The 12594-nt window shown below is 35.8% G+C and overlaps 1 protein-coding gene and 1 long non-coding RNA gene across 3 annotated transcripts in view; both read right to left on the reverse strand.

Annotated features, from left to right (window-relative positions):
• Positions 1 to 466: 466 nt before the first annotated feature.
• Positions 467 to 3103, reverse strand: LOC141487280 (uncharacterized). Its single transcript, XR_012468305.1, has 2 exons — positions 1741 to 3103; positions 467 to 1053 (listed from the first exon to the last, which is right to left on the reverse strand). It is a non-coding gene; the product is annotated as an uncharacterized lncRNA (long non-coding RNA).
• A 4507-nt stretch (positions 3104 to 7610) lies between these two features.
• LOC111506332 (Adipokinetic hormone receptor) overlaps positions 7611 to 12594 on the reverse strand; it is a 330108-nt gene continuing 325124 nt past the window's right edge. For both annotated transcript variants that reach the window (XM_074186182.1, XM_074186183.1), the window contains one exon: positions 7611 to 8086. In XM_074186182.1, coding sequence (XP_074042283.1) covers positions 7916 to 8086 — 171 coding nt within the window. In that variant the 3' untranslated portion in view covers positions 7611 to 7915. The remainder of the gene's footprint in view (positions 8087 to 12594) is intronic.

A 12594-nucleotide genomic window follows, 5' to 3' on the forward strand; every position in this document is an offset into this window, starting at 1 on the left:
AATTTTGGCGAAAAGTACTTTTCTCAATACTAAAACTACGTAATGCTTTTTATCTACAAACTTCATGTACTAATCGAATCAGCATCAGCAGTAGAATTATTTTTTTTATGGAAAAATACTTATTGGAGTTTTAGATAAGAGAAAAGTATTTTTCAGTAGAACCGATCTGAAGCTCCATTACTACCAACGAGATGCTGATACTCAAATTAGTATAATATTTGGTTGATTGAATCCAATAACCAAATTCAAACAAGAGGGAATGATTTTGATTTGTAACTTCATTTCATTTGGTGCATCATTATTCATACTTATTTTGAACTTTCGAAATGCTTTACTCTATCAGCAAGATACTCACAATGAGGCATAAACATTGTTCGTTCAACTACTATTTATTATTTGTTCAACAAAATCATTACTTCAGTGGAAATTTTCCCATTATCAAAACAAACAAAGTTATCCATCATCCTGCAGATATGTTATGTTTCTTCAACATAACTTTTACTCAAATAGAAAATACATTTGATTATTCCAATCAGTTTCACTGTTTCATCCATCTTTAAATTTTGTTTGTTCAATAGAATATTCGAATTACTCTAAATCATTCTCGCTATCAATTAGACAAAATATTACTTGAATTCAATTCTTCTTTAAATTGAAATAACTGATCGAAATTGTTTCAATCAAACATTTGTTTGATACAATGAACATATGCTTGAAGAAATAGTTGGGAGTCAAGACTTCTTTTTTCTTGCATCCACAAAATATTTTGTTGTTGTCTGTGAAGATTGCCAAGTCATCCTTCGAAAAGAATATCATCAATGAATTTTTTAGCAAACATTTGCTGGTTTGGACCCATTTTGTCATAATACACAGTCCACCCTTTTGCTATGATCTGGGCGTCTGAGGAGGGTGTTTCGAAGCGTTCATAGGCAAGATACACTAGTTTAGTTATTTTGAATTTTGCACTGTCTGGTGGGGGCTCATTTTTCTTCGGTCGTTTTCCTGCGGGTGTCGGCCGGAGTTGGACCGTTCACCTTCTTTTGTCGCCATATTCTGAAAAAGTAAATAACAGTAAACTGAAAAAAAAATCAAAAATAACTTTCAACTCGGCCATTAACATACTACGATGAATTGAAACCCATGGAACTTGGAACAAGACAAAAACGAAAATGAATTTAAAAGAATAATTGAAAAACTTGCCGAGTCCGAGGAAGATGCAAAGAGGCGTCTGTTCACGAAGGTGAAAAGGCATAGACTGATCCGAAGTTTGCACAATACTACCATCCACGGTCGTTGGCGCAAAATATTTCGATCAAGACCGATTTTACTAAAACAGTTTGCACAACCATGAAACAGTCTCAATTATTTGCACAAACACCAAATTTGAATAAATTGTTTGACCGTGGATGGGGGCCTTGAGTATAGCAGAATGAAAATAGAAAACTATACTCAGAATGGTAACTCAATCAACAAATGTATGTGTTCACTCTCCGACAAAGTTGACTTTACTCTAAGTACATATATTCCCAAATATTTATCCAGTTTCTCATAACAAAATATGTAAAATTGCAAATTTTGCATTCACCATTTATTCGCTTGATTTATTGGAGACACCCGAGGAGTGGATTTCAACGAAATCCTCTATTTTACACGAATATCATGAGTTAACTTCGAGAACAGCTTTTTACCCCTCTTCAGATCTAGCATTTCTTTCATATAACTGATTATTTCCGTACGTACCACCATACATTCATTGCAATAATTCAGGTAGAATATTTATTGAATTAACAAATTTCAAATTTCGCAGAAATGGCTATGCAAAACGTTACTTTGGCATGTGTTCATTTTCCTCAAAAATACACTGTCACTCGAATACCGATCAGTCACGAGGTGACAAATATGTCACCTCGTGACTATGAAACTCCAAGTTCAATTCTGCTTAGTTCTATGTTCGATTCTATTCGTTAGATCTGGAAATAACGAAATCAAAAATGAAAATTCACAAAGTAAATACAAACAATCGAGTTTCAGAACGAAGCGTAAATCAAATTTTCCCTTCACAACAAGTAGTGAAGGGAAAAATAACTTTCAATGTGCAGTCATGTATAAAAATAATGAACCTGTAGGAATACTGCAGCCATGGAAAAATTCCTACATGGTTTTACCAGTGGAAAAAAGTCCGATCCCAACGAATATAAACTTATCACCAGTAAAGAGAACCCCAAGGAAAGTGGGTGAGAAAGTTAGTTATCGGGAAAAATTGGGATACTTGGATAATAGGTATCCTTTGGTTTTAACTCAATTCAAGATACATAGCAAGTTAGGTAGTAAAAATAACGTCAAAAGGTCAATGGATCAAAGATATGAATCGCTAGTAAGCAGAAGAAACTCTGTTAGTTTTGAAGATGAACTAGAGAATATTTTGGACGAAATGAGCTTAATGGACGAATATCATATTTCGGAAATTGGTAGTAAAGTGGAAGACGAACTTTCGGAGCCTGGTGCAAATAGATTAAATTCGGATGGAGAGAAAAATAAAAGAAATGTATCACTGTGGTCAAAGAGGGAAGAAAGTATTGAGGGTTTACAAAGAAGTGACATTTCTCTAGACTCCTTCTCTGGGATGGAAGGCAGTTCTGAGGATATTCAATCCAATAATACCAACCGAGTATTTTCAAGAAAGACTAAAAGAAGTGAAAAAGAATCTAGTTCTCTATCAAAGTCTGATGTTGATAAAATCAAAGAAAATGAAGGAATTGACCAGAAGAGGTCCGAAAGAAATATATTCGATAAGATTCGGAAACTAAAAGATAATGCGTGGAAGAAAGTGAAAAAATTGAAGGGATCCAAAAATTATCATATTGCTGGGGATAATCAGAGGAAGAAGAGACAAATCGTGAATACTTTACTGGATGCAGAGAACAGTGATATCGACCCAAATCTCAACGGAGATGAAGATGATACAATCCATATTAGACGAAAACGTGATGTACTGTTCGATAATTAAATTATGAAAGTACTACTTTTTTCCAGTTTGTAATATGATTTCGATTTCGGAACGAGAAAATATATCATTGGAGTCGACAAGTTACTGTAAATAGAGACCGATAATAAATTATCAAAATAACAATGCTTATCATCGAAAACAAAGATCAAGTTCAATTCGTATAGGTCAACAAAGTTGTGATATTATTGTACGAAATGAAAATGAAAATTTATTTCTCAAACAACAAATGAGCATATATATGTTATTTCGTCAACGGAGCTATAATTCTGTGAAATACAAAACGAATACTACTTCCATACATCTGAACTGCAACCCACTTATCGACGCACTTCACCGACCAATCATGACCAATTCCAAACTTGCCTACCTATATCAGGAAGAGTACACTTTTACTTTGAGGCATGCATTAATTTTACCATAGTTAATACATGTTTGGAAAATGATCTTTGTCATGATTTTATGTTTCATGATACTTTCTGTTATTCCGAAATTTCTGAAAGCATCCGAAAGTCTAGTGTCATGTACTACTGTTTTCTACAATTCTTGACAATCTTTAATCTGCTGATTAACGAAAAAACATTTTTTACCAGGTCTTCAAGGCGTGTTGAACGACACTGGACTTTTCTGTACTTTAAAATCGAATATGTGCTTTCTGAAAAAAGTTTCAATAGCTCGTTTCATCTGACCAATACACTATTTACAAAAGTGATTAATACTAATTTAATAAAATGCATCTTTTCTGGGTAGAATCTAGCAGGTTCAGGCTATGCTTAGGGGCAAAAAATTGTGTTACCAAACATTATCACTTGGTATATGAATATAATAATAATAATGATAATGATACACCATCCCACACCATTTGGATGCCGGAGAGACGTATACTCGCCTAGAAGTGGAACAACGCCACTCACAAAAGGTAACACCAGTGAAGAACTCTCTCCGCGGCAAGTATCAGCACAAATGTCAACAAATCTGATCATCGGAACTGTTGGGTAAGGATAAAGTTGCTGCAACAAATATGCTTGCCGTTCCAATCTTACTCTACTCGTTTGGAGTAGTGAAGTGGACTCGGGAGAGCTGTATCAACTCGACGTGAAGACCCGAAAAATGATGCATCTCGATATGAGTTTGCATTCTAAATCGTCCGTTCTACGGTTGTACTTTTCCCGACAACAGGAAGGTCGTGGACTTTTGAGTTTGGAGTGTTTACATGACAGAATGGTACTGGATATAGCCTGCAAAGTCGTGAGGAGTTCGGGTCCCCTTCTCCGCATGGTCCGTGACCATGGGAGAGCAGGAATTGGAGCATTCCTCTTTAGGACAGTTGCCTAAGCAGCTGATGAACTAGGTCTAGTTTTCGACACTGAACGAGGTGACCACAACTCTGTCACCGAGTTGGAACCCGTTCAGCAAAACGCTCATATAAAAGCCTCAGAGATCACTTCACTTCTGCGGAAACACAAGGATAAACCAATGCTTGGTGTCTTCTTCAATAACATCGGATACCTTGGCTCATCAAAGCGCCTGACATTGGCTTTCCTCAGGTCGAGTGGGCTTAAGTCGGAAACTGAGTGGTTCATCATGGCTTGCCAGGATGATGTCTTCAACACCTTAGAGTACCGCAGTTGCGTGATGGGTATAGAGGTTCCTGACACAAGGAGCAGGGCCAGCCGCGTGGCTGCCCGAGACCCTGATGCACTTGCTATCAGCATGTCCAGCACAAGTGGTTTCGGCCTATATCCATCCACATAATGCGGCCCTAAGAGTGCTATATTACCATCTATGGCACTCTTACGGTATTGACGAGATACCGGTGTTGCCCTACGCTCCGGTGGACATTGAACCCGTTGTGGGGAACGAGAAGTGCCGAATTTTTTGAAACTATTCACTCCCATCCTCAGGCTCATACCAGCTAATAAGCCTGATGTAGTCTTTCTCGACCATGAGAGAAAGACGATATTTGTCGTGTGGAGTTTTCAGCTCCTGGCGAGACGAATATCGTCGGAAAAGAGGATTGAGAACGGATAATATATTGAGATTTTTTCTTCAAACTCCGCAGACTCCATTCAGACCACTCTGTCAAGATGGTTGTTCTGATTTTTGGAGTTCTTGGTGAAATTATGCCCTTTCTACTCTCAATTCTTGAAATCAAACCGGCTGGCCGTACTAAAGCAGAAATCTTAGCCGGACAGATGCAGAAGCCTGTCATTCTTGGCTCACTGCGCTTGCTCAGGGCACATGATTCTCGGAACCAATGACCACTTACTTCACAGTTTGGGGAGTGGTCGTTGGTTGATAATGCTGACGCGCTCTCCCGAATGTATCGGGGCTTCGGGAGATAGGGCCTGACCAACGCGATCTACGGTTAAAAAAATGATAATCATAATAATAATAGTAATTATTCGGCGTTATTTATCAACTCCATAAAAAAAACAAACTCATAAACTAGGAAAGGAATACCATGAGTGATGAATCGTCGGAAGTATCAGCAAAAGCTGTTTTTCAATTTAACCACAAACAAAAAACTATCAGATTGAAAAAGTGAAGAAACGCCAAGAAAGATAAGTATACCATGAACAGATGAAAATATGTAGGGAACTCACTTCTTCATCTTGATTTTAGATAGTACAAAGTCATGCCGTGTCATATTTGGATTCCGTTCATCTCTGCTTCTATATAGTGAATCTTCCACCTTTTTTTTAATTAGAAAGAGTACGATCTGAAATCACTGGTTAAGTGATTATATAATGTAGGACCATTCAATGAAAAGGTGCTGGTAAAAATGACAGAACGATGTCTAGATATGTTTAGTGATTTACTGTTTCGAGTATGTGATCTACTTATAATGAAAAAAATTGTCAACTTACGAAAGATATATTCTGGCTTTTTGGGAATGAGAATCTTATGAGTGTTAGTTAAGAGGTGCGAACTTCTGAGAGTATCTAGTCTCAATCAACCAGAGTGTTTCATAATCGATGAGATGTGATCATATTTATGAATTCCATAACAAAGTCTCAAACATGAATTTTTAATACGTTGTAAGCGATGTGCGTAGGGCAGGTCTGTAGATGCTATCACAATAAGAAATTTTATTTTAGTTCACTAGAGAGTATATCACGATCGGATATGACTGATTCAGTGTGTTATAAGAGGTTTGGCACAGATGATCTGTTTAAAATCTGTTTCACCGTTAACCAGCTGTCACATCCCTACGAAAGACAACCCTCAGAAGTCGAAACTTGGGCGAGCTAATGATCAACGAGGTCTTACCTTCTAACGTGTGATTTCTAACACGGGTTAGACGATAGCAAGTGAAAATCGATCGGTCAGACTGGGGCTTGAACCATCGACCAACACAGCAGTCAATTCGAGTGAGTGAACAAAGCACCCGCGTCGAATCGACCGACTACCGACCGTCCTAGATTCTAATTTTCCTCAGGTAATGGTAATTTATTGCTATCGATGCATATTTCTAAATTTCCAAGTGCTAATTCTCTCACTTTTCTGGGCCCAAAAAGTATGACTACAGACTTATTCGCATTAAGTTTAGGCATATGTGCAGAAGAGATGTCAAAGATAGATTGGAGGTCTGTGTTGATATTAAATTGAGCTTCTTGGGAGATGTTACTATGAAACAATATAATTGGGTGTCATCTATATAGTGATGTATCGTACTTTCATTTATTGATTTATAAAAGTCAGAAATATATATACTGAATAATAGTGGCCCGAGAATGGGTCCTTGTAGTACACCTTTTGACACAAGTAAAGCAATTGCTAGAAAGCCTTACTAGAGAAACCGAAATAGCGAAGTTTTTAGCAGAGTATTTCGTGATTCAGTTTATCGAGGGCCCTACTCTAGTCCCACAGTACTAAGCATGTCAGTTTGGTTTCATCGGTAGCTGTGAATATGCCATTAGTAATAGATAGAAGGGCGGTTGTGATACTGTAATCTTGTCTGAAGCCAGACTGTACTGATGTGATGGTATTATTATCATGTACATAGGGGGTTATTTGGTTTTTCATCACGGACGAAGGTCAGAAAAATGTAAAGGTATATTACATTTGGGAAGGGGAATGACTAGAGTGTATTTCCAGACTTATTATTTCTTATAAAAGTGATATATTTCAGTAGGTGGTCATCTATCAAATGGAGCATACGAAGTGAAATTTGATCTGTCCCTATCGCATTGCTTTTGATGTCGTACATGTGATTTCTTACCGTTCTTTCTGTAACGCGAGAGAAGGTAAATAACTTTTCAGTAGTTGGTAAATTTTCATACTCATCAAGTAATAACAACTGGTCTCATGAAGGTATAAGCTGAGGAGTACCATTGAAATGGTTAATAATAAGGTCCTAACTTTAAAGGTCGGGTCATATTTCAGTATTATCTTTTTCACGCAACAAATCAAGAGATCGAAGAGCGTCCCAAGTAGATTTAGAATTTCTTTGCAGGAAATTCGAATTCGCTCCGATCAAAATTATTGAGTTCAGACTCCAAAATGATTTTCATTACCACTTTTCACTGTATACACCAGTATACAGTATATCTCTGACATATAACTAATGAGTATTAGCTGAAACAATAGAAACACTCAAAAATATATTTCTGATATGTTTATTTCTTGTACTGACACAAATTCGTTTTAGTCACAAATTTGTTATCAATGGCCCACATTGAATGAAAGAAGATTACAATTTTGTATGTATTGCGTTTAGCAGTTTATGAAGAAAAGACAGACATATTAAACATGAAAATTATCTAGTTCATGATTTTACTAAAGGCTAAAATACACCTTTGTGACACAAGACAACATATTTGCACAAAATATTTACACAAAAGTATTCGTGACAGCGTCATCACTTTGACAAGTCTGAGAGCAATAACACTGAATATCATGTTTTCGTCATTTTCCGTTCAGGCAAACTCCATCGGAAATTTCAAAGGATTCCCCACAACTAGGGCATATTTCTCGACGTTTCGATGATACTCTCAAATTTGGTTTCTTCCAGGACACAAAACAGATGAATTCGCTCCTTCTAGCTAGACTCCCTTGTCCCATGGACGTATCCGGAGCCTGCAACAAAGTAACCAGAAATGTATAAGTACGATACACAGACGATAAAAATTGTGATACTGACTCTAGGAATGATATTTACAAGGTGTTCTTTATTCTAAAATGAATTTATCGATAACAAGTTCATTGGAATATGTGTAAACTAAAAAAAAAAATGCACATAGAGGTGAACTGTTATATTTGAAAATCTATTTTATCACTTGCATTTTCAAACTTTATTCAACTTTCTGTCCTATAGATTAGCTCCTTCAGAATTTCGTGTTGACACGGGGAGTTTGAAGGATTTTAAATTTTCAGCTATTCATTACATTTTTTATTTTTCCAAAGTTCGTTCAAGAAAAAACATTTTGAACACCGAAAGTTTTTATAACATATCATGATTTACAAATAAGGGTCGCGCCTTGCTGTGCTTCGAAGGAATTTGAGTTATTTATGCTTTAGTTGATAGAAATCGATGTGGCTGTCGATGGATATATCTCGAATACCTTACCAGGGATCCATATTGTCTCCAACCCTCTCTTTATTGTGTATCAACAACTTATTGGAAAACATCAAGAATCCAATATACTGCTATGCTGACGATAGTACAGTTGTCTCGTCATTCCATTTGGATTTCAGGACATCGGCTACTGAGGCAGCTGAAGGATGCATATCTTAGTGAGGATCTAGAAGTGATTTCTAATTGGAGTGAAAGTAACTAGGTTCAATTCAACGCCACAAAAATCGAAGCATCGGTTTTCTCCAAGAAGATAAATGTCTCCGAACGGGATATAATAATGTTAGGCCAGATAATTCCGCTTTCTGCTTCGATAAGTTTGTTGGAGGTTAAAATGGACACCAATATGTCGGCACAATCGTGTCGCTGGAATTGCAAAGGCTGCTTCTCGAAAACTTGGAACACTGTTCCGAACCAGAAAACTGTACACACCTCAGTAACTTTTGATGCTTTATAAAGCTCAGATTAGACCTTCTTTGGAGTATAATTCTCATGCATGGAGCTCTGCCTCCAAACACAACCTGAAGTTGCTGGATTCCTTCCAGAAAAGAGCCATCTTCCTGATTACAGGTGCGAAATTCACGTGCTACTTTGATAGTCTGAAAAATCGAAGAAAAGTTGGAGATTCGTCTCTCTTCTATAGATATTTTCACGGAAGGTGTTCAAGTGACTTGGCATATTTGATTCCCCGAAAAGCGGTACATAACAGAAATATGCGAAGAACTGTGGCTGCTCATCGTTTTGAGGTTCAACTCAGTACACCTCGAACTTCACTGTTTGAGAACTCTTTCATCTGGAGAACTGCGTTTATGTGAAATAAACTCTCTTAGAACGTTTTCCAAATGGATTTAATCTCCAGCGATTCAAATTCAATGTGAATCACTACTTCCGCACAGGCACCGCTCTGACAGCGCCTTGAGGATTTTACTTCAGTGCTTGTGTTTTGGCAAAAGAAATCATATTGAAATAACTTTATTTTGGCACAATATGATATGGAAAATGTGCCTTTTTCTATTCAGTGGAATACGTTTATGACATTTTTGTAAACGTGATTTTTTGCATGCGTTTCTTTTTTTGGTATTCATGATTTTGAGATGACCCATGATATCACCAGCTCTTTCATTGCACCTTTCCAACCTACCCTGGTATTCATAAATATTGTATTCGAATATTCTTTAACATGGACTATCGAAACAATGAAAAAGAATGTGGTATGTCTGGATTAACTCGATTAGAAAATTGAATTGTGAGTGTAGGACTACGCTAAGTTATAGGATTTCCTGCTATCTCCAAAAATGCATCTAACCCAAGTACATTTTATAATCACTAGAAATGTAATACACTTTTCGACACGCTTTTCACCAATCGAGTTGGCGTCTTCAGAAGATGAAGGCGCCAACTTGGTAACCGAAACGCGCGTCGAGAATTGTATCGCATTTCTGGTGATTGGGAAAAGTGCTTGTTTTGATTCGTTTCACGCTAGCGATTCCAATTTGAACTTTTATCCAAAAATGCATTTGATTTATTATTTTCGTCAATTAAAAAATGCCCTCTTCTGGCAAACATTTTACATAACCTAACTTGTTACATAACAGACTTGTTTTTTGATTTCGCTAATCGTTTTTTGTGGTATGAAATATTTGAAATACTCCCAAAAAAAATAAGGAACACTTCTTGCTTTGTTGTATAATACTTCCATATTTAATAATTATTATGATTATTATACTCCAAATTCCGGGTTGGAATGCAGTCCAAGAATTATTTTGGTGTATTAAGTTATTTTTTTTTCGTATTCCCATTAGACCAGGGTACCTTCAAAAATGGTAAAAAATTAAAAAAATATACTAGGATGAAACCCATTAGAAAAGGAAAAAAATATGATAGAAGTGAAAGAAAAAGTAAATTACGGGCGATCTGGGTTCGGGAAGGGGGAGAGGTGAGTTTTCAAGGGCGAAGAATTGTTTATCTCGATTTTCGGCAAAAATCAAACTTCTATGGATAAAATTCAAAAAGCAAAGTTGTAAGTCATAAAAATATCTACTAATTTTGTATTTAAAATTTTTTCACATAACCCCAAAATTTATGTGAAAAACTGAAATAACCAAGTTTTTGGTTTTTTATTTTTATCTTTTTCATAGTTTTTTCTGCTACGAAATCTGGTGAAAACTCACCTTTTTATGTCCTGAATACACTGTAATCAATTTGATTCAAAATAATTATTTTTCCACCGTATTTTGACTTAATTTAAAATCGAAACTTCTCCCGTCAAAATATCAGCTTTTTTCAGAAAGTCGGTGTGCTTTTTATTCGTCGAAATCCCCACTTCCTGATGGTATGAAAAAATTCACATTACTATCGCAAATGCTCACAGAATATGCAATTTTGAGCTATTTTTTTGGTTTTGGATTCGGTTGAGAAATATTCTGGTACACACAAAAAATACGAACAATGAGTATTCCACATATTCCCGTTCAGAAAATATTCAGTGCTTCTTATTATATTTTCAACAAATTCAACGTATATTGGCTCTACTTCCTCGCGACTTTCCATTACATATTCTGTTCCCGAAAGCTTTCTCAATGAGTGTTGACTATAATACTCATGAATAATTTCCTGTCATTAATATGTGAGTCGGAATATGGGGAAGTTATTGAATGAGTTCCTATGTTTTCATGGAATATTTCATCGACATTATTACCGGCAGTTTTAGTAGAATACTTTTTTGTTTCAATGGAATAGCTATGAATCAACTGAGGTGTGTAATAGAGAGTTAGCGTGCTTCCTCTCTTCTTTCTCTTCAAAATATTGAATTATAGTGAACTAATTCATATTAATGAGAATATGTTTTGGAACTGGTAGAAAATGTCTTGGAAATTTGCAAAGACTGCTTCCGTTCAGGAGATAAAGAGTGGAGTGACGTGTATTTCAATTATATTCAGTTTTTTTGCTAGTACATTCAGGATAACGTTACTTTGGAATGTACGTATATAAATTACTATAATTTCATAATTATATTGTGCGAAAATTGTTTTCTCAATTGATTTATGTTTGAATGAAACTGACGCAGCTTGACTGCATTAACCTTTCTTGATTATTGGGTGTCACACCAATAGGTGGTTTCACTTATGTCTCGCTTGCTTTTACGCAATAATTTTCATCGAGTACTTTTCTTGGTTTTCATATTTTGTCTTTGATCGGAAACCGCCTGCCTGACGATACCCAACATGCCGAAACAGCTGTCTACTGGTGGTTCTTAAACTGAAATCAATATGGGAATGATCAGAATAGTACTTATGTATTCATCTTTTGATTTTCATGGAATTATTTTCCAGCAGCTTTACTGTATTAACTTTTTTCGATTTCATATTCATTTGAAACATTTGCACATTACGATTGATTCATTTTTCAGTTAAAAAATATCGAAAAATGGATACTGAGCTATTAAGTGGTTATTAAGTTTTTGGGAAAAATCTTTGATATAGGACAACAAATCAAAGTAGTTTAATTTAAGTAAATCTTCAAATCTAACTCTGATTTGCATCAAAAAGGTGTCCAATATTTCATTATAAATCTGTTTATAATTTTGTCTCAAATCGGGTCAGTCAAAATTGTTTTTTTTTCGGCGCCGGCGGTTCGAGAGTTAAATCAATTGATTCGAAAATATTATTGAAAAATCTATCGTTATTTCTGAAATTAATCAAAATTTCTTTTGAATTGTTTAATGGTTATTTTGAGGAATTATTATCTGTTGATTTATTTTGAAGAATAGAAAAAACAAATAATTTAAAATATATTTGAAACCTCTCGACTTTGGTCGTCGGTTTTGAAATCATCACTGTTCAGGATAAAATTAAAGACATCAATCAATTTGTCTTTGTTTGAATGCACTGAAATTACTGCTCTAGATGTAGAATTCCAACGCGTAGCAGCAAAAGTTGGCATTCGGCTACCACATATTTCATTTAAAACATGGCTTCTTTTGGTGGAATTTGAAAAGAATGCCGAAAATCCA

This window comes from Leptinotarsa decemlineata, unplaced genomic scaffold (assembly GCF_025532065.1).
Source record: "Leptinotarsa decemlineata unplaced genomic scaffold, Ldec_3_MD MMD2_tig00078422_RagTag_RagTag, whole genome shotgun sequence".
Taxonomy (NCBI): domain Eukaryota; kingdom Metazoa; phylum Arthropoda; class Insecta; order Coleoptera; family Chrysomelidae; genus Leptinotarsa; species Leptinotarsa decemlineata.